Source organism: Symphalangus syndactylus, chromosome 13, assembly GCF_028878055.3.
Source record: "Symphalangus syndactylus isolate Jambi chromosome 13, NHGRI_mSymSyn1-v2.1_pri, whole genome shotgun sequence".
Classification (NCBI taxonomy): domain Eukaryota; kingdom Metazoa; phylum Chordata; class Mammalia; order Primates; family Hylobatidae; genus Symphalangus; species Symphalangus syndactylus.
Genome location: NC_072435.2, coordinates 58,645,642 through 58,672,253, shown reverse-complemented (window position 1 = coordinate 58,672,253; position 26,612 = coordinate 58,645,642). Strand labels below are relative to the sequence as shown.

At 52.4% G+C, this 26,612-nt stretch overlaps 1 protein-coding gene across 1 annotated transcript; it reads right to left on the bottom strand.

Moving 5' to 3' along the window:
- Positions 1–656: 656 nt before the first annotated feature.
- Positions 657–26,447, bottom strand: HPN (hepsin). The gene is made up of 13 exons (XM_055239611.2): positions 25,269–26,447; positions 24,618–24,670; positions 17,870–17,971; positions 17,745–17,786; positions 7,432–7,561; positions 7,238–7,360; positions 7,065–7,105; positions 6,722–6,887; positions 6,418–6,608; positions 1,884–1,979; positions 1,548–1,690; positions 1,198–1,362; positions 657–981 (listed from the first exon to the last, which is right to left on the bottom strand). Exons 1-13 carry the CDS (start codon positions 25,475–25,477, stop codon positions 943–945), a joined length of 1,500 nt encoding a protein of 499 aa, XP_055095586.1. The 5' UTR covers positions 25,478–26,447; the 3' UTR covers positions 657–942.
- Positions 26,448–26,612: the final 165 nt, after the last annotated feature.

Below are 26,612 nucleotides of genomic sequence, written 5' to 3'. Positions count from 1 at the left end.
CCCAGAGGGAGAAAGGGGTGGGGGGAAGGGTCTCAGCCTGTGTTCCCAGCGTCTAGCGCCCCTGTCTCCACCCTACAGGGCCCCATTTTCCGTGTTGGTTCAAGGTAGATGTCTTTTTTGCTCACTGAGCATCTATTTCCACTTCTGGAACTAGCACCCTGTTTTCCTTTGGGACTCCCATACTCAGGTCACATCGTTCTTGAAGGCCTAGCTCCTCCCACTCCACCCTGCTCCACCCCTACCCCATACATCCGGTGCACAGTGATTTGCCAAGGGATGATCACGTGACCCAAATCTGTACAATGGGAGCTGGGCCTGGGGTTTTTTTTTTGTTGCCTGGGACTTTTTCTGCAGTGATTGGGAAAGAGTTTGTGTGGAAGGGACCATCTCTCTCTGGTTGTAGGAGAGGCTGCTTGGAAATGAAGCTAACACAGAGTAATGCAGATTTGAGAGAGCAGCTGGATCCAGCTGTACCTGAAGCCAATTTGCTCCAGGAAAATTCCAGTTAAGTGAACCAATTAAAATCTTAAATCTCAAATCAGTGGGAACTGAGGGACCCACACTCTCTGTCTGATTTGCGCCAGGTCCTAATTCTTCTCTTCCCTCCTGCCAAAATGTCCTCATTGCTGTGTACGTTTGTAAGCTCGGAGGCCGCATTAATCAAAACCATCTTTATTATTTAAAGAGCATCCTGTCATCAGGGGCACCTAGACAGGAGTCCCAGACAGCAGAACAATATTTACATGGGGGTCAGGAGGGTGAGGTTGGGTGGTCTCGGGGCTGAGTGGGCCCGCCACTGTGGAAGAGAGGACCCTGGAGGGAGGGTGTCCTTGGACCTGTGGACCAGGCCCAAGAAGAAAAACGTCCCATCCTAGGCCCGGCGTGGATCCCACCACCGAGATCACCTCGGGCCCTGGAGGCTGCGCAGCGAGAAGCCATCGGTCAGAGCTGGGTCACCATGCCGCTGGCTTCGGAGTGAGTCTGGGGAAAGACAGCTGGGGGCTCCCGAGGTCTGAGAGGCTTCCACATCCCACCACTGGCTTCCCCTCGCCAGGAACCCTTCAAAGTCCATCTGTTCCCAAGGGGGGCCCTCTTCTAGGCCTGAGCGTAGGTCTCCTAAAACAAATCTCTGCCTCCCTTACCCCATGAGACACCCAAACATCCCCACCCTGGCTCCCATCTGGGCCCAACTTTCACCTTTATGGCCTGGAAGATCCACTCCCGGAAGTCACTGACTTTGGTGTAGACGCCTGGCTTCTGGGCGAGGGCACAGCCAGTGCCCCAGCTCACAATGCCACACAGCCGCCAACGTGGCGTCCGAGAGATGCTGTCCTCACACACAAAGGGACCACCGCTGTCGCCCTGGGAGGGGAGAGGGAGGTCTGGCTGGAGGCCAAGGTGGTTGGACAGGAGGACCCCCCGGGATGACATGGGCTGTGGCCCCAGAATCCTCAAGCTTTTAGACAGGAAGCCCGACCACCCACTCCCCTGCGTCTCCATCCCTGGGGTGGCAGCAGCCAGGGGGCTGCCCCTACAGAGTCCCTCACCTGGCAGGCATCAATGCCACCCTCGGGGTAGCCAGCACAGAACATCTTGGGCTTGATCTGGTTTCCATAGAAGTCAGCGCCATTGCAGACATCATTGCTGATTATGGGGACTCGAGCCTCCTGGAGTACCCCGGCCTGTTGGCCTGGGGGTGTGCGGGCAAGGCTGGCCAGAGCTGGGGGGTGTACACACCTCCCTTCCCTCCTGGTGCGCACCCCATTCCCCTCAGCATCCCTAATCCTCATGGTCAAGACTCATCCAACCAGCCAGACTGCCCAACCCCAGCCCAGGTCAGAGTCTCCCAAACGGTGGCATCGGAGGCAGAGGACAGGACTCACCATAGTACTGTGTGTTGCCCCAGCCCGTCACGGTACAGATCTTGCCATCCACCAGGGCCTGGCCAGCAGCTGGGAGGCACACAGGCTGGATGTATTCTGTGAGAGAGACCATGCTGGTCCAGCCCCCGCTGGCCTGCCCCACCTGGTACAAACCTCTGTCCAGCAGCTACCATGACCCCTAACACACCCTGCCCTCTATTCTTTTAAAACAACCATAATAGGCCGGGCACAGTGGCTCATGCCTGTAATCCCAGCACTTTGGGAGACCGAGGCAGGAGGATCACTTGATGTCAGGAGTTTGAGACCGGCCTGGCCAACATGGCGAAACCTCATCTCTACTAAAAATACAAAAATTAGCCGGGCATGGTGGCACGCACCTGTAATCCCAGCTACTCGGGAGACTGAGGCAGGAGAATCACTTGAACCCAGGAGGTGGAGGTTGCAGTGAGCCGAGATCACGTCATTGCACTCCAGCCTGGGTGACAGAGCAAGACTCTGTCTCAAAAACAAACAAACAAACAAACAAACAAAAAAGCCACAACAGAAGTCGCCATGTACTGAGAGCTCATCACATACTAGGCGCCTTCCTGCACCATTTTCTTTAATGTTTCATCAGCCCAGAGATGTAGGGTCTGTATTATCTCATTTTACAGAGGGGGAAAATAAGGCCAAGTCATGTGTCCAAAGTTTCATAACAAATATGTTTTAACACAGCTTGTTTTCATTTCTAAGCCTGCAGTGTCACCAAGGCCAGAGTGCAATGGCAGGAACATGGCTCACTGCAGCCTCGACCTCCTGGGCTCAAGCAATCCTCCTGCCTCAGCCTCCCAAAGCACTGGTATTACAGGTGGCAGGTGCCTGTAATCCCAGCTACTCAGGAGGCTGAGGCAGGAGAATCGCTTGAACCTGGGAGGCAGAGGTTGCAGGGAGCCAAGATTGCACCATTGCACTCCAGCCTGGGTGATAGAGCAAGACTCTGTCTCAAAAAAAAGAAAGAGAGAGAGAAGAAAGAAAGAGAGAGAAAGAAAGAAAGAGAGAGAGACAGAGAGACACTCCTATCTTGAGACATTTGACTTCCACTTGGCAGAAAATCATAATAATAAATACACAGGTCTACAGAGAGAATGGTAACCCTGAGATGTGGTGTCCTTGTGCAGTGCACAACCTATGCAAGGGTTCCTGGCAGCCCTGCCTGTTGCCTGCTGCCTGCTGCCTGCTGCCTGCTGATGACACCACCTGCCTGAGTCTTAGAGCTCTCAGATGTAGAGTGGAAATAATAATCACTTATCCCCAGAAGTTGTAGTGAGAAATTGGTGAGTCATTGAGTTGCATGCTAGGCAAACAACAAGTGTTCATATAACTAGTACAAGTATTAAACAACAACAGTAGCAACTGCTGCTAACATTTACCAGTGTTCACTATGTGCTGACAGTTCTCTAAGCTCTTTACTCATATTAACCCTTTTAATTGTCTCAATAACCCTAGGAAGTCATTTTACAGATAAGGGAAACTGAGGCACGGTGCGGTGAAGCCATGTGTCCAAGATCACACAGTTGGCAAATACCTGAATCTGACCCCGAAGCCCATGCTGTGACACCCTCAGCCCTGTGTCTGAAACCCCAGCCGCTTCCACCTGTCTACCTGTGTTCTCAAAGACGCGTCCTTACTTCAATATTAACTCTCTCACTCTTTTCACTAAGGAGAAGGGTGTGGCAACGATCTGGGCTCACCGCAACCTCCACCTCCTGGGTTCAAGTGATTCTCCTGCCTCTGCCTCCAGAGTAGCTGAGACTACAAGTGCATGTCACTACACCTGGCTAATTTTTGTGTTTTTAGTAGAGATGGGGTTTCACCACGTTGGGCAGGCTGGTCTCCAACTCCTGACCTCAAGTGATCTGCCCGCCTCAGCCTCTCAAAGTGCTGGGATTACAGGCGTGAGCCACCGTGTCAGGACAGGGTTTGGTTTTAAAGAAAAGCATGTATCACTCCCTTCAATAGGAAACCAGTACCACAGATCATGAAAAAGAAAATAAACATAAAAATAAACATAATGCCAACCCCAACATGGCCCTGGATTCTCCGTCACCACAGCGTGGGGGCCACAGGCACAGATCCCAGTGCCAGTCCACCTGGGCACAAATCTTTGCCGTTCACCAGCTGTACGAATTTGGGGCATTGTTTGCCTTCTTTGGGTTGGGACCTTTTCCCGGGTGGAAGACAGGATCTTAAGAGAACCCCCCTTACCAGGGTGTGCTGGGGTTGCTGTGAGAACTAAGCGAGTCCATACACAGGACATATTTGGAATGGTGCCTGGCACACAGGAGGCTGCGTGCCAGCATTGGTGTTCACTGCTATGTTTACCAGATTATTTTACTGTGTTGTGCACACGCATCACGTACTCCCTTACTCCCTTTTACTACTTCACGATCATGAACTGGCTATACTCGAGTACTCGATCATGAACTCGAATACTACTCGCTATTACTACTTCATGATCGTCATTATCACCGTTATTATTATTATGTTTTGAGACAGGGTCTCGTTCTGTCACCCAGGCTAGAATGCGGTGGTGCGATCATGGCTCACTGCAGCCTTGATCTCCGGGGTGATCAGGTGATTCTCCTGCCTCCGCCTCCCAAGTAGCTGGGACCACAGGCGCGCACCACCACGGCCAGCTAATTTTTTTTATTGTTCGTAGAGATGGGGTTTTGCTATGTTGCCCAGGCGAGTCTTGAACTCCTGAGCTCAAGCGATACCCCCGCCTTGGCCTGGGATTACATGCCCAGCCTATTTTTATTATTATTACACTGCGGCCTGCTGAACTCTGAAGCCCAGGTCCTGCTTTTAATCCAAAAGGATGATGTACGTGTTGGAGAGGTGTTAAGGACACGTTGGCACCCAAGTGAGTCTCAGTAAGACCAAGGGAATACTCCAGGGAATTGCAGAGGGAATGACTCCTAACTTACTTTCTAAATCTGATTCATTCATTTTTTAACACATTTTCTTTTCATTTTATTAGTTTTTTGGTAACAGCTTGATGGAACTATTATTTACATATTACCCAATTCCTTTTAAAGGCAAAAGTCACTGGCTTTTTGTATAGTCACAGACAAGTGCAACCATCATCATGATCGACTTAGAATCTTTCATCACCCAGACAAGAAACCTTGTGTCCTTCACCGGTCACCTCCCAATCTCCCATCCCCACGTCCCACCCTGCCACCATCAATCAACTTTCTATCTCTACCGATGTGCCTATTCTAGACATTTCTTTTCTTCCTTTCCTTTCCCTTTCTTTCTCTTTTTCTTTCTTTCTTTCTTTCTTTCTTTTTTTCTCTCTCTCTCTCTTTCTTTCTTTTCTTTCTCTTTCTTTCTTTCTTCTTCTTTTTATAACAGACAAGGTTTTGCTCTGTTACCCAGGCTGGAGTGCAGTGGCACAATCCTAGCTCACTGCAGCCTCAAACTCCTGGGCTCAAGTGATCCTCCTGCCTTAGCCTCCTGAGTAACTGGAACTACAGGCATGCGCCACCACACCTAGCTCATTTTTTTAAGTGATGGGGTCTTGCTATGTTGCCCAAGCTGCTCTTAAACTCCTGAGCACAAACAATCCTCTCATCTCAGCTGCCCGAAGTGCCGGGATTACAGGCATGAGCCACCGTGCCCAGCCTTGGACATTTCATACAAGTGGCATCCTACAGCACGTGGCCTTTGTGGCTGGCTTGTCTCATTCAGCACTGTTCTCAAGGTTCATCCTTGTGGTAGCATGAATCAGTACCTCATTCATTTCTATGGTCCAATATTCTCCCTTTATATGGATACGCCACATTTTTTTTTGTTATTTATTTATTTATTTTCGAGATGGAGTCTCGCTCTGTCAGCCAGGCTGGAGTGCAGTGGTGCGATCTCAGCTCACTGCAATCTCCACCTCCCGGGTTCAAGTGATTCTCCTGCCTCAGCCTCCCGAGTTAGCTGGGATTACAGGCGTGTGCCACCACGCCAGGCCAATTTTTGTATTTTTAGTAGAGATGGAGTTTCACCATATTGGCCAGGCTGGTTTCAAACTCCTGACCTCGTGATCCACCCACCTCGGCCTCCCAAAGTGTTGGGATTACAGGCATGAGCCACTGCGCCCAGCCAATATACCACATTTTCTTTATGCATTTGTCCGGTGAAACACTCTTGGGCTGTTTCCATCTTTGGACTATTATGAATAATGCTGCTATGAACATTGATGTACGAGTTTTGGTGCAGACACAGTTTCCATTTGTCTTAGGTATATACCTCCTGTCCTAGGAGTGGAAGTGTTGGGTCCAATGGTAAGTTTATGTTTACTTCTTGGGGAAATGCTGGCAAGTTTTCCAAATTGGCTGCACTGATTGTTGATAGTTAAGGCCTACTTTGTGCTCCCTCGAGATCATTCCCCTTATCACCAGGGATGCCTGAACCATAAGTTGATTCCCCTGTGCCCCTGGTCCCCTCCTCTGTCCTCCTGGCCTCGGGTCCCCAAGCCCCAAGGCTCAGCCCTCAGACTTACCTGTGAGGGGCAGGGGACTGGAGAGGTGGACCAGGGCAATATCGTTGCTGTTCTCTTCGCTGTTGGGGTCCCGAAAGGGAAGATAGCCCCCGTGGTAGACCACAGCCTGCACCCCCAGCTGCAGGCCGTGGGGAGAGGCCTGGGCCACGGCACCGGCAAACACTCGCCATCGGGACAGGACCCGGTTCCGCCTACCAGGGAAAGGGGTGGAGGGTGGCCACCTGCCTGGGCACAATCCGTCCCCCTCCCCACCGTCTCTCCGATCCTCTGCCTCCCCCTCATCAGCGCCATGGGGGGCACTCACTCGGGGAAGCAGTGGGCGGCTGTCAGCACCCAGTCCCCGGAGAGCAGGGACCCCCCACAGAGGTGTGCTCCGTCATAGCGAAGGCTGACTTGCCACGGCCACCGGCCCAAGCTGGTGTCCCGGCCTCCCACGATGCGGTCCACGGGCAGCTTCCTGCGGCCACAGTCTGTGGGACAGGGGTCAGCCTGGGGCGGCGACAGGGGACTGGAGCCCAGGTCCCCAGAGCCCAGGCTTGGCCCTGCCCTAGGGGGTCTGAAAGTACACGGCCCCATCCTGGGGAGCTTGAGGGGACGTGGCCTCCCCAAGGGCCTAAAGGAGAGGGTTCTGAGTTTTAGGGTCTCACCTTGGCAGATGGTGGCCAAGAAACGGCCTCTGGGGCAATCACTGGGAGAGACGGGATTGGAGACACAGAAAGAAAGGAAATAGAGACCAGTTAAGACAGGTGGAAGGAAAACGGGGAGAGGGAGTGCCTTGGGGGTCCGAGGTGTTGCCCCATCTGCCCGCTGCCCTCCTCACCACACGGAGATGACCTCCAGCAGCCTCTGGGTGTGGGGCAGCCTCCCCTCGTCCACACAGAAGAAGCCTGACGTGCCGTTGGCGCCCGCCGTTCGCACATCCAGCTCGGAGTGGGTCAGTGCCCTGGGCGGGGCAGGGGTTAGGCCTGCTCCCCCACCCCTCCCGGCTCCCACCCCTCCGAGGGCCCCCAGTACCTGAGGAAGCCCATCTCCTCGCAGCTGAGTCCGGCTACCCTGGCATTGGAGCGCGAGGAGCACAGCAGCCGCCACGTCCCTTCTGTCTTGTCAAAGACCATGAGCCGAGCGTCCGCAGAGCTGACCTGCACTGCAGGGCGACAGGGCCCGGGGCCGCCTGGGTCCCACAGCCAGGCTCCCCATGCGCTTCCCCAGCCGGAGCCCCTCCTGGCCTGTGCTCCAGCCATGTGGTGTTGACGTGAACCCCAGCCCATCAAAGGGCTGCAGCCCCCACATCTGCGATTGCATCTGGAATCATGACTTGAGGACTTTTTTTTTTTTAAGACAGGGTCTCGCTCTGTTGCCCAGGCTGGAGCATAGTGGTGTGATCTTGGCTCACTGTAGCCTTGACCTCCCAGACTCAAGAAATCCTCCTACCTCAACTTCCTGAGTAGCTGGGACCACAGGCGTGCACCACCACATCTGGCTAATTTTTGTATTTTTTTTTTTTTTTTTTTTTTTCCTGTAGAGACAGGTCTTGCCATGTTGCCCAGGCTGGTCTCGAACTCCTGGGCTCAAGCAATCTTCCTGCCTCAGCCTCCTAAAATGCTGGGATTACAGGTGGGATTACAGAGCGCCATGGCACTCTGCCAGACTCAAGGACTCAGGTCGGACCAATGAACAGCAGCCTTGGGGCTGTGGCCGGCCCCTCGGCCAACCAGGGGAACTTCACTCTCCATTAGAAGTCCTAAATTGGCTGCTCAGGAGCTGCAGGTCTGGAAGGTAACTTGGACATTTGGGAAGAAAAAAAAACATTTAACCAAGTTCCCAAGAGAATCCAGCACATGAGGCTGGATCTGTTAAGGGTCATCTTCACTCTCTTGAGGGAAAAAGTAAGCTAACGTGGAGGAGAGCCAAGAGATTTCTGATAACATTTTATTATTGTATTTTTTGTGGAGAAACTGAAGCTGTTTATTAGTACGTTTGTCATTTGTCTTTTTACATTTGTCTTTGGCCACACTCTTAACTCATATAAAAAGACCTCTCACTTTATATATACACAGACAGCATATGGAAAATAGAAGAACAAATTTGTTGCCAGTCTGTAGATCATAGCCTGGTTTCTTCATATGAACTTTTCCATAGCTATATGGAGTATTATTATTATTATATCGAACAGATTAACTCTCCTTCCAGAGTGATTTCTATCTTTTAAAATATGTATTTATTTGGGAGGCCGAGATGGGTGGATCACAAGGTCAGGAGTTCAAGACCAGCCTGGCCAAGATGATGAAACCTCATCTCTACGAAAACTACAAAAATTAGCCAGGCGTGGTGGCAGGTGCCTGTAATCCCAGCTACTCGGGAGGCTGAGGCGGGAGAATTGCTTGAACCTGGGTGGCAGAGGTTGCAGTAAGCCGAGATCATGCCACTGCACTCCAGTTTGGGCGACAGAGTGAGACTCCATCTCAAAAAAATATATATATGTATTTATTTTATTTTTATTTATTTATTTTTTTGAGACAGAGTCTCACTCTGTTGTCCAGGCTGGTGTGCAATGGCGCAATCTCAGCTCACTGCAACCTCTGCCTCCCAGGTTCAAGCGATTCTTCTGCCTCAGCCTCCCGAGCAGCTGGGATTACAGACATGCACCACCATGCCCAGCTAATTTTTTTGTATTTTAAGTAGAGACGGGGTTTCACCATGTTGGCCAGGCTAGTCTCGAACTCCTGACCTGAGGTGATCTGCCTGCCTCGGCCTCCCAAAGTGCTGGGATTATAGGTGTGAGCCACTGCGCCCAGCCTTAAAATATATATTTATTTTAATTGACAAAAATTATATACATTGATGGTGTACAAGATGATGTGAAATATGTATACGTTGTGGAATGGCTAAATCAAGCTAATTAACACATGCACTACCCTTTGTGTGTGGTAAGAACCCTTAAAATATCTTTTAGCAATGTTCAAGTATATAATATATTGTTATTAACTATAATCGAGATGGGTGTTGTTCAATGTATCTCTTGAACTTATTTTTCCTGTCTAATGGAAATTTTGAATTCTTTGTCCAACAAGACATATGTTTAAATTAAATAATATTTAATAGTTTTGGTATAAATACTTCTCATTTCTTAAACTTACCCTTCTATGTTTTATGAAAAATAACTTTAATAATGTAGTAAAATAAACATCAATTTTTAATATCGGAATTCATTTCCCATCTGATAACTTTTTTTTTTTTTTTTTTTTGAGACAGAGTCTCGCTCTGTCACCCAGGCTGGAATGCACTGGTGCAATCTTGGGTCACTGTAACCTCCACCTCCCGGATTCAAGCCGTTCTCCTGCCTCAGCCTCCCGAGTAGCTGGGGCTACAGACACGTGCTACCACACCTGGCTAATTTTTTGTATTTTTAGTAGAGATGGGGTTTCACCACATTGGCCAGGCTGGTCTCGAACTTCTGACCTCAAGTGATCTGCCTGTCTTGGCCTCACAAAGTGCTGGGATGACAGGCGTGAGCCACCGCACCTGGCCCCCATCTGATAACATTTTAAAGCCCCTCGATGCAGCCAGGTTTGAAGAACCTCTGTGATTGTCGGTTAAGCGAGTTAATCATCTCCCCTTTTGTTTTTAGCCAGTTTATTTTTTCTTTTTGTCTTTTGTAGGCAGAAAACCTTTGACTAATATACCAGATTGCCAATCTTGACTATTGCCAGATTGATAATCAATATCCTACAGTCAGAAAGAAAGGAAGAAGGAAAGAAGGAAAGAAAGAGAGAAAGAAAACAATAATGATCTTTTATGCAGGACTTGTCAGAGCCTTGAATATGCTAAAGTGCATAATTCTCCAAGCAGAGGATGGAGTATTCATTCATTCACTCAGCAAGCGTTAACTGGACATGTACTCCATGCCCAGTGAGGGGTGATGCTGGAGACACAGATGGCCAAGACAGTCCTGGGCTTTGCTTTCGGCAAACCATATTATGGGGGATAGGGAGACAGATGGCCATAAAATGTCACCCAGCCAAACACATCATTAAAAATTGTGACATGAGGCAGGGCTGGGATATACGAGAAGGCTAGAGGGAGCTCCCGGGAGACTGTTCATGTCTGGGGCTGGTTGGGGGGCAATTTGTGGTGAGAACAGATGTCCCCTGAAACCCCTCAGTCTGCTCCCCACACACCTCAGAGGAATCTGTTAACACCTAAGTCAGGTCACAGACCCTGGGGTATTGATTTCTATTTACCAAACATTTTGTACCTGCCAGGCTCTATTTTAGGCAGTGAACAAATCACCACTGCCATGAACAAATCAGACAAAAATCTCGACCCCTGTGGAGCTCAAAGCCCAGTAGGTGAGACAAATCAAGAATGGGACAAATAAGTAGGATATATTATGTGTCACAAGATAGGAAGGGGCCACAGAGAAAAATAAAATGCCATCGAGGGAGGGGAGTGCTGGCATGGAGGGTGGGGTGAGGTTGCACTTTTCAATCGCTGCAAGGAGAGCGTCCCTGGGAAGGTGGTGCAGGAACAAAGACCTGCAGGAGGTGAGAAAGTGTCAGGAGGTGTGTGAGATCAGCACGGAGACAGAGGGACTTGCAGGTGCAAAGATACCAAGGCTGGTGTGGGGTACTTGGGGGAGTGCTCCAGGAACAGTGGGAGGCTGGAGCAGAGTGACCCAGAGAGGGGGAGATGAGGTGGGAGCTAGAAATAGAGCAACATCAGGGCTTTGCTGGTACCTGGTGTGAGGTGCAGCCAGGGGAGGGCCCTGACCTGACTCAGGTGGTCACCAGCTCCCTCTGGCTGCAAATGGGGAACCAGCATGAGCCACTGTACCCGGCCCCCATCCGATAACATTTTAAAGCCTCTTGAGGCAGCCAGGTTTTAAGACCCTCCAGAATTGCTGGTTAAGTGAGTGAGTCATATCCCCTTTGTGGGATATGATTGGGGGGCAGGGATGGGAGCAGGGAGGCCAGGAAGGAGGCTCTGGGATGTCCAGAAGGGAGGGGAAGGGGGCTGGAGCAGGGTGGGGGCAGTGGAGGGGGAGAAGAGTTCAGATTTTGGAGAGGTTCTGTAGGTGGAGCTGACAGGGTTTCCTGCAAGATCTGATTCATGGGTGACTGGAGGAACTGGGAGGGTAACCGAGGGGTTTGGCCTGAGCCTGAAAAGATGGGGCTGACAGAGATTGGGACGGAGGGAGCAGGTTCGGGGAGAGATCAGCTGTGAACCTCTTTGTCCTTTCCTTTCCTTCTCCCTGCCACCTTTTTTTTTTCTTTTTTGAGACACGGTCTCACTCCATTACCCAGGCTGGAGTGCAGTGGCACAATCATAGCTCATTGCAGCCTCAACCTCCTGGGCTCAAACGATCCTCCCGCCTCAACCTCCCAAGTAGCTAGTACCACAGGGGCATACCACCACACCCGGCTAATTTGTTTACCTTTTTATGTTAGGATAAAGCTGAGTGACAATAGCCAGGTTAGAACCCAGCAAAGCCTGAGCTAAAAACACCTTTTAAATTTATTTTTTTCTGTAGAGACAGGGTATTGCTATATTGTCCAGGCTGGTCTCAAACTCTTGGCCTCAAGCAATCCTCCCACCTTGGCCTCCCAAAGTGCTGGGATGGGATGGCAGGTATGAGCCACCATGCCCAACCTTTTTTTTTTTTTTTTTTTTTTTTGTATTTTTAGTAGAGATGGGGTTTCACCGTGGTCTCGATCTCCTGACCTCGTGATCCACCTGCCTCGGCCTCCCAAAGTGCTAGGATTACAAGTGTGAGCCACTGCGCCCGGCCTGTGCCCAACCTTTTTGTCCTTTTCTCAGGAGCCTCCTGCCTGGCCTGGGCTCTGAGAGTACATTCTGGGAAACTGAGTCAAATGAAAACTTGCTTTTGCATCCTCTTAGAAGGAACCTGGTGAGGCCACACACCAGCTGAGGTGTCTTCCCACAGCCCCGCAGGTCGGGACAAGGAGAAGCAGGACTTCCAAGTAGAACTCTCCCCAGCTGAGGACCTACTGTGTGCCCAGGGCTGGGCTACCTCTGCCTCACCATCAACCAAGGCCTCGTTGCACACCCCAGGAGCCACTAAGATCATCCCCAATTTCCAGACGGGGAAGCTGAAGCTCAGAGAGGTGAGGTGGCTTCCCCAACATCACCAAGTGCACGAGAAGCAGGGAGAGAGGATTGGAAATCAGGTCTGAGTGACTTCAAACCCCAAGCTTTTAACATTGCCCTGGACAGCCTCTCAAGAGACTTCCCCTCTGAAGGGTTAAACAACAGCACAGTAATAATAGCACTGGCTACGTTTACTGGGGGGTGTCAGTGGGCTGGCCCCATGCTATGCATCCTATCCAAGTGGCTCTCTGAATCCCACAACCATCCTCGGAGATAGTGACCACTTCTGTTTTTTTTGTTTGTTTGTTTGTTTTTGTTTTTTTGAGACATAATCTTGCTCTGTTGCTCAGGCTGGAGTGCAGTGGTGTGATCTCAGCTCACTGCAACCTCTGCCTCCCAGGTTCAAGCGATCCTCTTGCCTCAGCCTCCCGAGTAGCTGGGACTACAGGCGCGTGCTACCATGCCCGGCTAACTTTTGTGTTCTTAGTAGAAACAGGGTTTCACCATGTTGGCCAGGCTGGTTTCGAACTCCTGGCCTCAGGTGATCCACCTGCCTCGGCCTCCCAAAGTGTTGGGATTACAGGCGTGAGCCACCGTGCCCAGCCAATAGTGACCACTTCTATGCCCACCTTACAGATGGGAAAACTAAGCCTCAGAGGAATAAACTTGCCCAGGGGCACACGGCTAACCAGCAAAACTGGGACTTGAACCCAGACCTGCATGTTCCCTGTTCCTTCTGTGGGTCTCATATAAACCCTTGCCTGTCTCCCTGCCTAATATATTCAGCTACAGCCAGCACTGAAAAGCCACCTGGCTGGCCTGCCTTAATGATGGCCTCCTGCTCTGGGGTTGGGGCAGGGAATGCCTGGCACCTCTGGCTATGGGGTCCTCATCACCCCATGAATTCCAAGGCCGAGGCTCGGGGTTGAAACACCAACTGGGGTGGGGAGCGGGGTGGATTCTTATTTTATTTTATTCTATTTTAAGTTTGTTTTGAGATGGAGTCTTGCTCTGTCTCCCAGGCTAGAGTGCAGTGGCACGATCTCAGCTCATTGCAACCTCTGCCTCCTGAGTTCAAGCGATTCTCATGCCTCAGCCTCCCAAATAGCTGGGATTATAGGCACCAGCCGCCACACCTGGCTAATTTTTGTATTTTTAGTAGAGATGGGGTTTTGCCATGTTGGCCAGGCTGGTCTCCTGACCTCAAGTGATCTGCCCATTTGGGCCTCCCGAAGTGTTGGGATTACGGGCGTGAACCACCGCACCGGCCTGGCCTGCCTTAATTACAGTCTCCTGCTCTGGGGTTGGGGCAGGGAATGCCTGGCACCTCTAGCTGGGGGGTCCTCATCACCCCATGAAAGCCAAGGCTTGGAGTTTGAAACACCAGCTGGGGCGGGGAGAGGGGTGGATTCTTATTTTAAAATGACGGTTAACTGCTCTGGAAATGTGATTTCCAGAAAGTGTGAGGTTTTAGGGGGGAAAAAATCACTTTATAGATGTGTGTTGGGGGAGATGGGAGTGGGGAGAGAACATCAAATGTCCCCTCTGGCTATTTTTAAAGTCACACTCTCTGCTGCTGTTTCTCACTTTTAAATTCTTTATTCTTGTTCCTATCATTTCAGGCAACACAAAAAGGATGTTCTGGGTCACCCAGTGTGCCTGCCAAGTTGTTGGATATATTTAGAAGTGTGAAAATCCCAGAAAAAAAAAAAAAAACGAGGTGGGGATACAAGCTTGGGGTTGTTTTTGTTTGTTTGATTGTTTCATCATTTCCCTGAGTTGCTGAAAAACCCAAGTACCTCTGCAGGGCGGGGGTGTGGCGCTGGCCAGAGCCAGGTGTGAGTGGTGACCTCACTTCTTTCCAGCTGGAGGCCCATGGCTCTCTAGTTCATCTCAGTGTTTTGGCTTTGGGTGCATTCATAACTCAAGGATTTCCTGAGCACCTACTATGTGCCAGGCACTGTCTGACCATAAAAGGTCCCTGCCCTCCTGGAGTTCGCCAGGAGTAAATAATTCACAGTGAGTGAGGAGGGTTTTACTGGGGTGGCAGGGACACCACCATAGGGTGAGAGACCATAGAGTCTGGAAGTCCAGGAAGATCTTGCTCAAGAAATTTCAAGAAAGAATTTCAAGAGTGAGAAACAAAAGCCAATGTCCACTGTGCTGGCTAAGAGCCAAGCACTGCACAGCCTTTTTTTTTTTTTTTTTTTTTTTGAGACAGAGTCTTGCCCAGGCTGGAGTGCAGTGGTGTGATCTCAGTTCACTGCAACCTGCAACCTGCGCTTCCCGGGTTCAAACAGTTCTCCTGCCTCAGCCTCCTGAGTAGCTGGGATTACGGGCGCCCGCCATCACGCCCGGCCAATTTTTGTGTTTTTAGTAGAGATGAGGTTTCACCATGTTGGCCAGGCTGGTCTCGAACTCCTGACCTCAGGTAATCTGCCTGCCTCGGCCTCCCAAAGTGCTGGGATTACAGGGGTGAGCCACCGCACCCCGTCCAAGTACTGCACAGATTTTTATCTCCTCTTATTCTCACTGATTCTTCTTACCCCCATCTCACAGATGAGGAACTGAGGCTCGGAGAGGGTAGGGACTGGTGGGAGGCCCCACAGCTCAGAAGGAACTGTGCAGAACTGAAATTTGCCTCTAGGTGTGAGCTAGAAAGAAGTGGGTGAGTAGAGACTTCTGTGTGAGCAGGTCATTTGAGTGAGGGACTGGGCCCCGAGGGTGCTAGAAGCCAGTGTGAGGTGGGGGTGGAGAGGGGCCTCCACACTAGCAGCCTTGGAGCCTGTGATGGATTGGGATTTTATCTCAATGCTACGTGTTGTCACAGAGGGGCTTTTGGCAGGGGTGTGATCCCTTCGCTCTGTCTCTTATCTGAAGTGTGGTCTCGGGAAGTCAGTTTGCTTCACTGGGACTCAATTTCCCCCAAATGCAAAATGTTGGGATGTAACAGCCCTAACTTCATAGGCCTACTGGGTTAAGGCTGCCGCCAGGGCCTGGCATATGTTAGTCTTTACTATGGCAATGAATTCAGCTGTTCTTTTTATTTTTTTATTTTATTTTTTAACAAGCAATCAAGTGTAGACATCATATACAGTTCCTACGCAGGCTGCCTGGGTTCAAATCCCAGCCCTGACACTGACTAGCTCCATGACCTGGGGCAAGTCACTCAGCCTTTCTGTGCCTCAGCGTCCCCGTAGGAAAATGGGTTGTGGTGGTGCGCACCTGTAATCCCTGCACTTTGGGAAGCTGATCTGAGAGGACTGCTTTGAGCTCAGGAGTTCAAGATCAGACTGGGCAACATAGCAAGATCCCATCTCTACTAAAAATTTAAAAAATGAGGTTGGGTGCAGTGGCTCATGCCTGTAGTCCCAGCACTTTGGGAGGCCGAGACGGGTGGATCACCTGAGGTCAGGAGTTCGAGACCATCCTGGCCAACATGGTGAAACCACGTCTCTACTAAAAATACAAAAATTAGCTGGGCGTGGTGGCCCGTGCCTGTAGTCCCAGCTATTCAGGAGGCTGAGGCAGGAGAATTGCTTGAACCTGGGAGATGGAGATTGCAGTGAGCCGAGATCGCACCACAGCACTCCTGCCTGGGCGACACAGAAAGACTCCGGCTCAAAAAGATAAAAATAACAATAATTTTGTTATTGACAAAATAATTTTGTATAGGCATGGTGGCATTAGCCTATAGTCCCAGCTACTCAGAAGGCTGAGATGGGAAGATTGCCTGAGCCCGGGAGATGTAGGTTACAATGAGCTAAGATCGTGCCACTGCACTCCAGCCTGGGCAACAGAGCAAGACCCTATCTCAAAAAAAAAAAAAAAAAAAAAGATAGAAAAAAAAGAAAAGAAAAAAACAGGTTGTTGTGAAGACTTAATGAGTTGATACCATAAGGTCCCAAGGCCTTGCCTGGTGCATACAAATGCTAAGTGCTGGTAATGATGATTAATGTTGATGTTGGCTTCTCTTGTCTGGATTTTCATTTTTGATTTTAGTGTGAGCTGAATCCTTTATGGAGTTAGATGAGGCTCATAGACACGAAAAATACATCCCACCACCCAACTTCCCCTTTTTTCCTGCTGTCCTGCATCAGGGAATGGCAGCTTGAAGTTGGCATTTGGGAAGATTCATTCATTCATCCCACAGTTAGTTTCTTTATCTATTTATTTGTGTGGCCATTCATTCCACATGCCTGCAGACACACCTACAGTGGATAAGTCTAAGAGCTGTTCCTGGCCCCTCATTCCCCAGCTGCATGTCCTCTCTGGTCCTCATTTTGCACATCTGTAAAATGGAGCTAACACCAGGGACAGGCGCGGTGGCTCACGCCTGTAATCTCAGCACTTTGGGAGGCCGAAGCAGGTGGATCACAAGGTCAGGAGATCGAGACCGTCCTGGCCAACACGGTGAAACCCCATCTCTACTAAAAATACAAAAAATTAGCCGGGCATGGTGGCACATGCCTGTATTCCCAGGTACTTGGGAGGCTGAAGCAGGAGAATCGCTTGAACCTGGGAGGCAAAGGTTGCAGTGAGCTGAGACTGCACCATTGCACTCCAGCCTGGGTGACAGAGCAAGACTTTTTTTTTTTTAAACAAACAAATAAAAAAACTACCTCCTAAGAGAGTTAGAAGGGCCCACTGAATTTATACCATGCCTCCCCAACATGTTTTCACCATGCCCCGCAGTAAGAAACACATTTTTACATCCTGATGTAGCCCATAGCTCTGTGGTCTGGGGCAAACTACCTCATTGCTCAAAGCCTCAGTTTCCCCATCTGTAAAACAGGGAGAATAACAGTCCCACCCTCACAGTGTGGGGATGCAGTGGGATTATATGTATATGAGTGCAAAAAAAAAAAAACAAACAAAAATTAGCATAACCTTTACTTACTGAGAGATGCACTGTGATAGTCTGTAATCTAATCTATTTCATATTTAAAAAAAAAAAAAACATGGTTTTCCAACTCACTAATTTAATTTTATGAGGCACTCATGAGTGATACACTGGTGTCTGAAAGAGTCTGGGTTAGACATGTGGGGTGCTTAGAATAGTGCCTGGTACATAGCAGGCACTTGATACAAATGCACTATTATGATTAGCATTTCTACATGCATTTGTACATTTATTCAACAAATACGCTTGTTGAGCTCCCGCCAGATATACATGTCCTCCAGGGCTCCCCCAGAGGGTCCCAGCCTGCTCCACTCACCTGGGTACAGCGGCTCCTGGTCACTCCTGAGGAGAACAGCCACTGCAGAGAAGGGAGGGGTGAGGGCAGGCAGGCTGGAGGCTGCAGGGGCCAGGGGAGGTCAGAGGCACAGGAACCGCTCTCACCAATGGCCCAGGATGCCGCCCCGATGGCTGTCAGAAGTAGCAGGGTCCCCGCAGTGAGAGCTGCCACCTTGGGTCTGGAGCAGCATGGCACAGTCCGGCCACCTGCAACAGACACCATGCTGGGGCCACAGCCAGGCCTGTCCTCATTGCGGCAGGGTCTGGGCCCGAGGCCAGCTTTGCCCTGCCCCCAGGGCTAACTTATTATGCCCAAGCATGCCCTCCCCAGGCCCAGTTACCCGGGGCCGGCGGTTGACAGGGTTGTTCCTCCCCTGCCGTGTGAACAACCAGGTGCCCAGCTCCCCCAGGGTTCCAGCTGGGAGGGGGCATGGCCGGGCCACCTGCCACGGTCTCCGCCTCCACCCTGCACTTTCCTGGCACTTAGGGAATGTCTCCTCCCCAGTGACACTGTGCTTTTGTATTTCTGTCTTTGCTTTGGGCCATCTCTTCTTGGGACTGTGACCCCCAACCTTTGCCCTCTTGGTAGCTCTCTTCCTTGCCGCTGGCATTCCCTCACTGCCTCAGTTATTTCTGCTGTTCTAGATGCTTTGCCCCTAGATACCCCCTAAATCAGACCTCTCTCCTGGTACCCAGTTGCAAGATCAAATTTGCCCCTCCACTTGAAAATCTGCCAGCCTCATTTGATTTTATTTTATGTATTAATTTTTTTAGAGACGTGGTCTTGCTATGTTGCCCAGGCTGGTCTCAAACTCCTGGGCTGAAGTGATCTTCCTTCCTCAGCCTCCCAAAGTGCTGAGATTACAGGAGTGAGCCACTGCGCCTGGCCAGCCTCATTTAAAAATATTGACCCTACCCCTTCCTAGCTGGAACCTAAGGCAGGTGCCATCATATCTTTGAGCCTCAACTTTCTTATCTATTAAATGGGCATCCACTGAGCACCTACTTCTAAAAATAATAATTTAAAGTTATTTTCAAGAAGAAGAAGAATAGCCCAAATTGTATTGATGCCTCCTAGGTACTAAGCACCACTCTAAATACATCAGCTCATTTAGTCCTTATTTCAACCCTACAACTATGATTCCTGTTTTTCAGATAGCTCAGAGAAGTGGGGTCACGTGCCCACAGTGACAGCCTGGAAGAGGCAGAGCAGTGTCCAGAACCCTGGGCAGGTTTGATGCCAGGTCCCCTGTGTACAGCCACGAAGCCATCCTGGCTCTCACTGTGCGGAAGTGCCTGGCACATAGCAAGTTCTCTATAAATGCTTTATAAATCATTAGAGCTGTGTGGGCCTGAGCAACTCCCCTCCCCTCTCTGAGCCTCAGCCTCAGTTTTTTCTTTTCTTTTCTTTTCTTTTCTTTTCTTTTCTTTTCTTTTCTTTCTCTCTTTCTTTCTTTTTTTTTTTTTTTGAGACAGGGTCTCACTGTGCTGCCCAGGCTGTAGTGCAGTGGCGCGATCATGGCACACTGCAGTCTCAAGCTCTCAGGCTCAGGTAACTCTGAGCCTCCCGAGTAGCTGGGATTATAGGCGCACACCACCACACCTGGCTAATTTTTGTATTTTTGGTAGAGACAGGGTTTGCCACGTTGGCCAGGCTGGTTGTGAACTCCTAGACTCAAGCTATCTGCTTGCCTCAGCCTCCCAAATAAAGTGTTGGGTTTGCAGGCGTGATCCACTGCGCCTGACCCTCAGTCTTTTCATCAGCTTAATGGAGCTTTATTTGTTTACCATCCTACTGAACATCCACTGTGTGCCTGGCACCTTTCTAGGTTCCGGGAACATAACCCAAAGAAGACAGATAAGGTTACGGCTCTCAGGGGTTCACGTTCTCATGCGTGTAGGTGGGGAGTGGGAGACATTAACAAGGAAACAAGTAAATGAACCCGATAATTTCCAGATTGTGGCAGAGGCTGTGAAGAAAACCATGCAGGCTGGGGCAGCAGGTGGGCTTCTGCAGGGGGATCAGGGATCACAGGGCCTCCCCTAGAGGAGACTTCTGAGCTAAGCTCTGAAAGGTGAGGTGCCAGCCATGCACAGACCGCAAGGAAGGGCACTGTGGGCAGAGGGAACAGCACAGGCAAAGGCCTTGAGGCAAGAATAAGCAGGCTCTGTTACGTCAGAGGCTGGAGAGGCCATCGAGACGGCCAGATGGCCGGAGCTTGGGGAAGGTAGTGGGAACCAAGGCTGGGGCCAGCTGGGGAGGCCTGGTGGCACAGGAAAAGGGATTTTATTCCCAGGGCAAAGAGGTCCTGGAGATTAAAAGCCAACCCATAGCTGGGCTCGGTGGCTCAAGCCTGTAATCCCAGCACTTTGGGAGGCCGAGGAGGGCGGATCACAAGGTCAGGAGATTGAGACCATCCTGGCTAACACAGTGAAACCCCATCTCTACCAAGAATACAAAAAATTAGCCAGGCACAGTGGCAGGCACCTGTAGTCCCAGCTACTCGGGAGGCTGAGGCAGGAGAATGGCGTGAACCCGGGAGGCGGAGCTTGTAGTGAGCCGAGATCGCGCCATTGCACTTCAGCTTGGGCGACAGAGCGAGACTCCATCTCAAAAAATAAATAAATAAATACATAAATAAATAAAAGCCAACATCTTCACTAGGGATTATAAGAGGGCCAAAGAGCAAAGGCTGCTGAAAGCCTTCAGCTAGGCCTGGCTTGGGCTCAACTGCCCTTGGCAGCTGCAAAGCACCCCCAAGGCGGCAGGAGCTCCCAGCTCGCCCATCTGCACCCATGGTGGTGTGGCTGGTGAGCCCGGCACCAGGCCAGCACCCGGAACAGAGCAGGGAGTGGTCTAGGACCTTCCTGGGGTGGCCATTATCTGGGTGTCTTAAGAATTTGAGAGCTCAGGCTGGGCATGGTGGCTCATGCCTGTAATCCCGGCACTTTGGGAGGCTGAGGCCGGTGGATCACTTGAGGTCAGGAGCTCCAGACCAGCCTGGCCAACATGGTGAAACCCTGCCTCTACTAAAAATACAAAAATTAGCTGGGTGTGGTGGCGGGCACCTATAGTCCCAGCTACTTGGGAAGCTGAGGCAGGAGAATCGCTTGAACCCAGGAGGTGGAGGTTGCAGTGAACTAAGATTGCACCACTGTACTCTAGCCTGGGCAACAGAGCGAGACTGTCTAAAAAAAAAAAAAAAAAAAAAATTGAAAGCTCAGTAGCTCCCATCAAGGCATGAGGAAACACTCTCTTCCCCAAAAGAGGCCCCAGTGGGCCAGACCAGCCCAACAATTGCCGGCTGACCCCTGCCTGTCCTGCGAGGGGCTCTCAGGCCTGCCCCCCAACTCTGCCCAGGACCACTCTCCAGGTTCCAGCAGGAGGTCTTGGCTCCCAACAGCCACTGGGCGGGTCTTGCTTCCTTTGTTTTCAGCTGTGCCTGCCAGGGCTCTAGGCCACGCAGAATGCAGCCTAGAGGCCTTGGCACATCTGGTGGGACAGGAAGCAATGCCACTATGTATGTGTCTCCTAGGGTGAGAGGAAGAACCTCCTTCCATGCTGTGTGGTTCAGAGGACTTCAGCGCCTCCAGTGGGACAGGAAGCATCTGCATCCTGGGGTTCCCCCAGTATGAGAGGCATCCTCCCTGTGTGTCTCTATTGGGACAGGCAGCATCCTCATCTGGCCCAGGGTATGGGATGCATCTTCATCCTCCCTGCATGTCTACTGGGACAGGCGGCATGTCATCATCAATTCTTTGATCCCAGCAGCAGGGCCATGTCCCTTGGTAAGCCAGACCTCCCCCACCCCCACGTCTCCCTGAGACTCTCTGCCCCTGCTTCTCCAGGCCCCTCTGGATGCCTTGGGTCTTCTCATAGGTCAGTTCTTCCGCCTCCACCATTTGGCTGCAAAGACCCCCACACGTAACACCTTTGGCTCCCTGGCTCTGAAAATCCATTCAACTGGTGGCCCCGTGTCTCAGGCCTCCTCTTACATGACTGCAGCTTCCTGAATAAATGCTCTCCTCTTTGGACTTCTGGGACACCACGCGCACCTGATTTTCCTTCCCATCTCTGAGGCTGCTGTCTCCACCCACCCTCTATCTACTCCGTAAAATCCGGAGTTTGTAGGGCTGGCCGCAGCCTCCCCTACTCCTCCCTGCCCCTAAGTCTGTCTCACCCACCTCTGTGGACTCAGTTTCCCCTCTGTCCCTAGCCCTAGACCCTTTTCCAGGTCCCAGGTCAGGGCTCCTGCAGTCCTTTAAATACCTTTTAAATACCTTTCCCTGGGAACTCCTAGTCCCTTTGGCCCTACCAGGTCCCAGAATGGCCTCAATGTCTCCCCAAGTATGTTCTTCCTCCCAGGTCCTGTCTCAGAGGCCCTCACTCCTAGGACCATCCCCATCTGCATAACATTCCCCTCCCCCCACAGCCTGACAATCCTCCTGAGTGACTCTCCTTCCCCTGGTTCCTTCTTTCCGTCCATCTGCACCTTGCTCCGGCCCCATCCAACCACTGGGCTCAGTCTCCCTTCTAGCGCACCATCCACACGGAGGCTTGGGGAACCTACTGAGACACCAAATCCAACTTGTCCCCTCTTTACCTATAGAACCCTCTGTGACTCCCTAGTACCCCCCAGACAGCTTAAGTCCCTCAGCCTGGCATTTCCAGCCCCACTAGGGTATAAGCATGGCTTTTTAGAGATTTGGGAGTATGTTTCCCCCAATTCCCAGACAACCAAGTGGGTCATTAACAGGCACCAGAGAGAGCTTCCAAAAAGCAACCCAAAGAGTAGAACTTGTAAAATACAAGTTAGACAAAGAGAAGCAGGGACTAACCACTGGCGCCACCTTGTGGAGAGACCTGGCACTGCGAGGAATTAGCCGGCTCTTCCCCAAAACAGTCCCACCCCTGCCTGGTCCAGCTTGCACACCTCTTCTCCCACCCAGCTCCATTTCCAACTTCACCTCCAGAAATACCACAACTGGCTATGTGCACACCAGCGCTGTGTCACCTCCCAGCTTCCCAGAGAAGAGCAAGAGCCTTGCTCTTCCCTCTGCCTGGCATCCTTGGAATTGCAACTCCAGTATCACCTCCTCTAATTCCAAGTTCCCAGGCAGCACCAAGAAGCCAGCAGCAATAACAGTGACACCAACAACAGCAGCCGCTGCAGCCACAATGGCTCTCCAAATCACACACGGACGCACCGCCCTACCCTAACCCCGTCCAGTCCCGCACAGCATCCTTAAATCCTTGCAGCTGTTCACGAGGAAGGTGCCATTGCCATCACCCCCAGTTTACAGATGAGAAAAGGAGGCCCAAAGTCTGGCAGCCACCAAACCCGGGTCACCCGGCAAGTAAGTGCAGAATCGGAACCCTTCAGTATCTGTGTCCAGGTTTGACCCCCACACCCCCAGCCCTGACAGCAGGACTCCCCTCCGAGACCAGCCCGGAGCTGCCAGGGAGGCACCAGAGCCCACTTTGTGTCTGTTTCTCTGTGTACCCAGGCCATCTCTGTCCATCTGGGCATTTTCTGCTTTTCTTCCCTGGCTCATTCACCCATGGGCCCAAGCCCAGGTGCTGTCCTTCTGGCAGCTCCAGGAAAGAGATTGTCCCCAAGGAGCTGGACTCCGTCATCCGCCTGCTCAGCTGGGGTGCAATGCCATCTCCTGAGTAACTAGGAGCCTGAGTTTCCTCTGGACCACAGCTGAATGGTTTGGGGTCTGAATTGCCAGCTGTGCCGAGACCTGAGGAGGCCAGAGATCTGAACTAATCATTTCAGCCAACACACCCAGTGCTTCCTGCCCATCCTGGCATTTCAGGCCTCGTCCCACGCTGTTGGACATGCACTGTCACCCTCTCCATTTCACAGATGAGAGAATGGAGGCCCAGACAGAACACGCCATCTGCCCAGGGCCACACAGCTAGAAAGTGCTATTGCCCAGGACTGAGCCCGGCTAGCCTGGTTGCAGGAAGAAGAGAGGGAGTCAGCCCCAGCTAGGGGAAGGCAGAAAGAACAGGCCACCCCTCCATGCGCCCCTCCAGCTGGGTCCCATGTGTGAGAGGTAGAAAGGAAGCCAGGCTAGCCAGGGGCTGCCCGGAGCCTCCCAAGGGCCAGCAACTCCATGACGCAGTCTCTCTCTGTCATCCTTATGGTGGTTTCTCTGCCGTCTCTCCCCTCTCCATCCATCCAGGCCCAGTCCAAAGTCCTCCCTCTGCTCTTTTGCCCACAGAGCCAGGAGGTGAAGGAATGTCTAGAATCGGTGGGGGTCCTGGGTCTCTGGGACTCTGAGTCTGCCAACCTCTGTCACGACAGCTCTGGTTGATGGCATTCGTCTTATATGCAGAGCCCCAGGCCAGTGCCTGGTGTGTGTCATGCACTCAACAACCTCACAGAGGGAGGACTGGGATCCATGCTTGACCCAGAGGGAGACCAAAGCCCTGAGAATAATGTCACTTGCACAAGATCACACAGCAAGAGCAAATTCAAATGCAAGCCTGTGTGTTTGAACCCAAATCTGTGTCCTTAACCATGACAGCTACAGCCTCCCCGCCTCAGCCCCAGTAGAGGACAAGTCCAGAGTTAGCTGAGAAATCACTGGGGGATGAGGGGAAACTGAGGCAGCATGCCAGGAAGGTCATATAGGGTAGAAGGGAGGCTGGTGGTGGCACAGCTACACAGAAAATGTGGTTAATAGTTAATCAGGTGGAGGAGGACTAAGAGGGGGTGGGGATGCATCTGGGAGGGGTGTCTGGAGAGAGGGGGCTCCGAAAAGTAGAGGGTAGAGAAGAGAGCACAGAGGGCGGGGCACCAGGCAGAGCCAAAGCTGGGGCTCAGGGAAGGGGACTCACCCTCCTTCTGCGCCATGTCACCGCCTCTTGTTAATGATTCCCTGGCTGACCTCCTGGGCCAGGGTGGGACCTGTGAGGAGATGGACGGGGAGGCAGGGCCTGGGGGAGCCCAGCCCAGTCCTGGCGCCCCCAGTCCCAGGCGTCCATCCAGGCAGGCTGTAGGGACTGGGCCTTGGCCAGAGCACGCCGTGATCACGGACGCAGATTGGGCTGGGTTCAAGGATGGGGTCAGTGTCTGACCAGCAGTGGGGGGAAGCCTGGATTTGGATTTGCAGGGATGGGGACCCCCATGCCTGAGCCTGGTGGAGCAGGGGACTGAGGATCCGGGTTTGAGGGAGGAGACAGCTGAGGACCTGAAATCATAAGTCTTGGCAAAGGATGAATCTGGAGGCCAGGACTCCTTAGTATGAGAGAGGAGGGGCCTGAGGGCTGGAACTCCTGGGTCTGGGGAGGAAAGGCCTGGGGCCTAACCGCTGAGTCTGAAGGAAGAGCAGGCCTGAACACCTAGGTACTTGGGGGGACGTCACAGTGCCCCCTCTTCAGGTCCCCAGGAACCCCTCTATTAGGAGGTGGGCATTAGGCTGCGTGGAGGGATGAGGGAACCCCTGTCCTCAGGGCTGGAACCGTGAGTCTGGGGCCCCCTGTCCTTACCCTGGGGTCCAGCAGGTGGGGGCGGAGCCTCGAGGTGGTGCTGGGGTCGGGTCAGTCTCCAGGCCTGGGCAGGAGCATGGTGGCCCCGCAGCAGCAGGAGGCCTGGAGGCAGAGGCGGTGGCGTGGGGCCTGCTAGGCCAGGCTGCCTCACCTGAGGAGGAGGGGGCTGGGCGAGGGGCGGGCGAAGGGGCGGGGAGGGGCCGGACCATTCGATTGGCAGCGCTGGAGGCCACCTGGCTGATGGGGCCGGGCTTGCGGGGGCTGGACCAGGCGGGCCCCGCTACGGGGCTCGTCTTGGACCTCCAGGGGGACCCAGGTGTGCCCGTCTGCGGGGATGTGGGAACAGGGACAGGTCTGGCTGGAGGATGGGGGTTTAGGGAGAAAGTGCAGGCTGAAGGGTGGGGGTCTGACCAGAAGAGATCAGATGGAGGGCCCCAGTTGCCCTAAGCCCACTCCACCCTCGCCCAGCGACCCCTTCCCCCCGCCCTTTCTGCATCCTCCAGCCCCAGGTCCTGGCTGTGCCCGCCACTTGCTGCACCTCTGCTAATTCCCTGCCCAATTCCTGGGCCCCAACCCCAGCCCCAGCCTCTCCCGCCTGCCTTGCTCATCCTGCCCCAGCCCCTCCCCCGCTGGCTTCCTACAAGTCACGGGGCTGGTTTGCTTTGGCAGCCTCTGCCCGGCCGCGGTGACCTCTGGAGCCAGAAAGTCCTAGCACTAGATAGGGGGGATGGGGGGCTTGGCCCGGAAAACACAGCGCTAAGGGCAGAGGCCCAGGCCAAGTGGCCGGAAGCGTCCGCAGGCAGATAACACACTGTCCCGCCAGCAGCCAGGCGCGGTCCACGTCAGACCCAGGGCCAGGTAAACACCAGACGTGCAGGGTCACCGCCAGACACCTGCCCGTGCTCAACCACACGCCTGACACAGTCGGCCTCGGCTGCTTGCCCCAGATAGGCCTCCCGCACAACCGGCCCCACCCGCTTACCCCACGTGCCGGCTGTGCCCAGCCAAACCCACCTCCACCGCACCCATTTCCTCCACTCAGCCCAGGGCCCCTCACTGGGACACGCTGGTTTAGCCTGGCTTCCTCTCCCTTTCCATCCATACCCGTCTCTCCTTCCCTCTCCTTCTCTCCAGCGCCCACCTCTCCAGAGACCCACTCTGCTGGGCACACCGGACACCCCATGCCACCCCTGCACCCCAGCATCAGCCTCGATTCTCTTCCCTCCCCGGCACCCCCTCCCTTTCTGGCTCCGTTCCACTCTCCCTCACCCCTGAGCGAATGGCTCCCCCAACCCAGACACAGATCAGGCACTAAGTGGCTTCACCTGTGGGCCCTCAGGTAGG

What these genes read in the sequence shown, in the direction of transcription:
- HPN (XM_055239611.2), bottom strand. Translation starts at nt 25,477, where the DNA reads ATGGTCCGGCCCCTCCCCGCCCCTTCGCCCGCCCCTCGCCCAGCCCCC. An exon ending in GCCGCCCACTGCTTCCCCGA is followed by an intron (nt 6,609 to 6,721) that starts GTGAGTGCCCCC and finishes TTTCCCTGGTAG; the next exon opens with GCGGAACCGGGTCCTGTCCC. An exon ending in GTGGCATTGATGCCTGCCAG is followed by an intron (nt 1,363 to 1,547) that starts GTGAGGGACTCT and finishes CTCCCCTCCCAG; the next exon opens with GGCGACAGCGGTGGTCCCTT.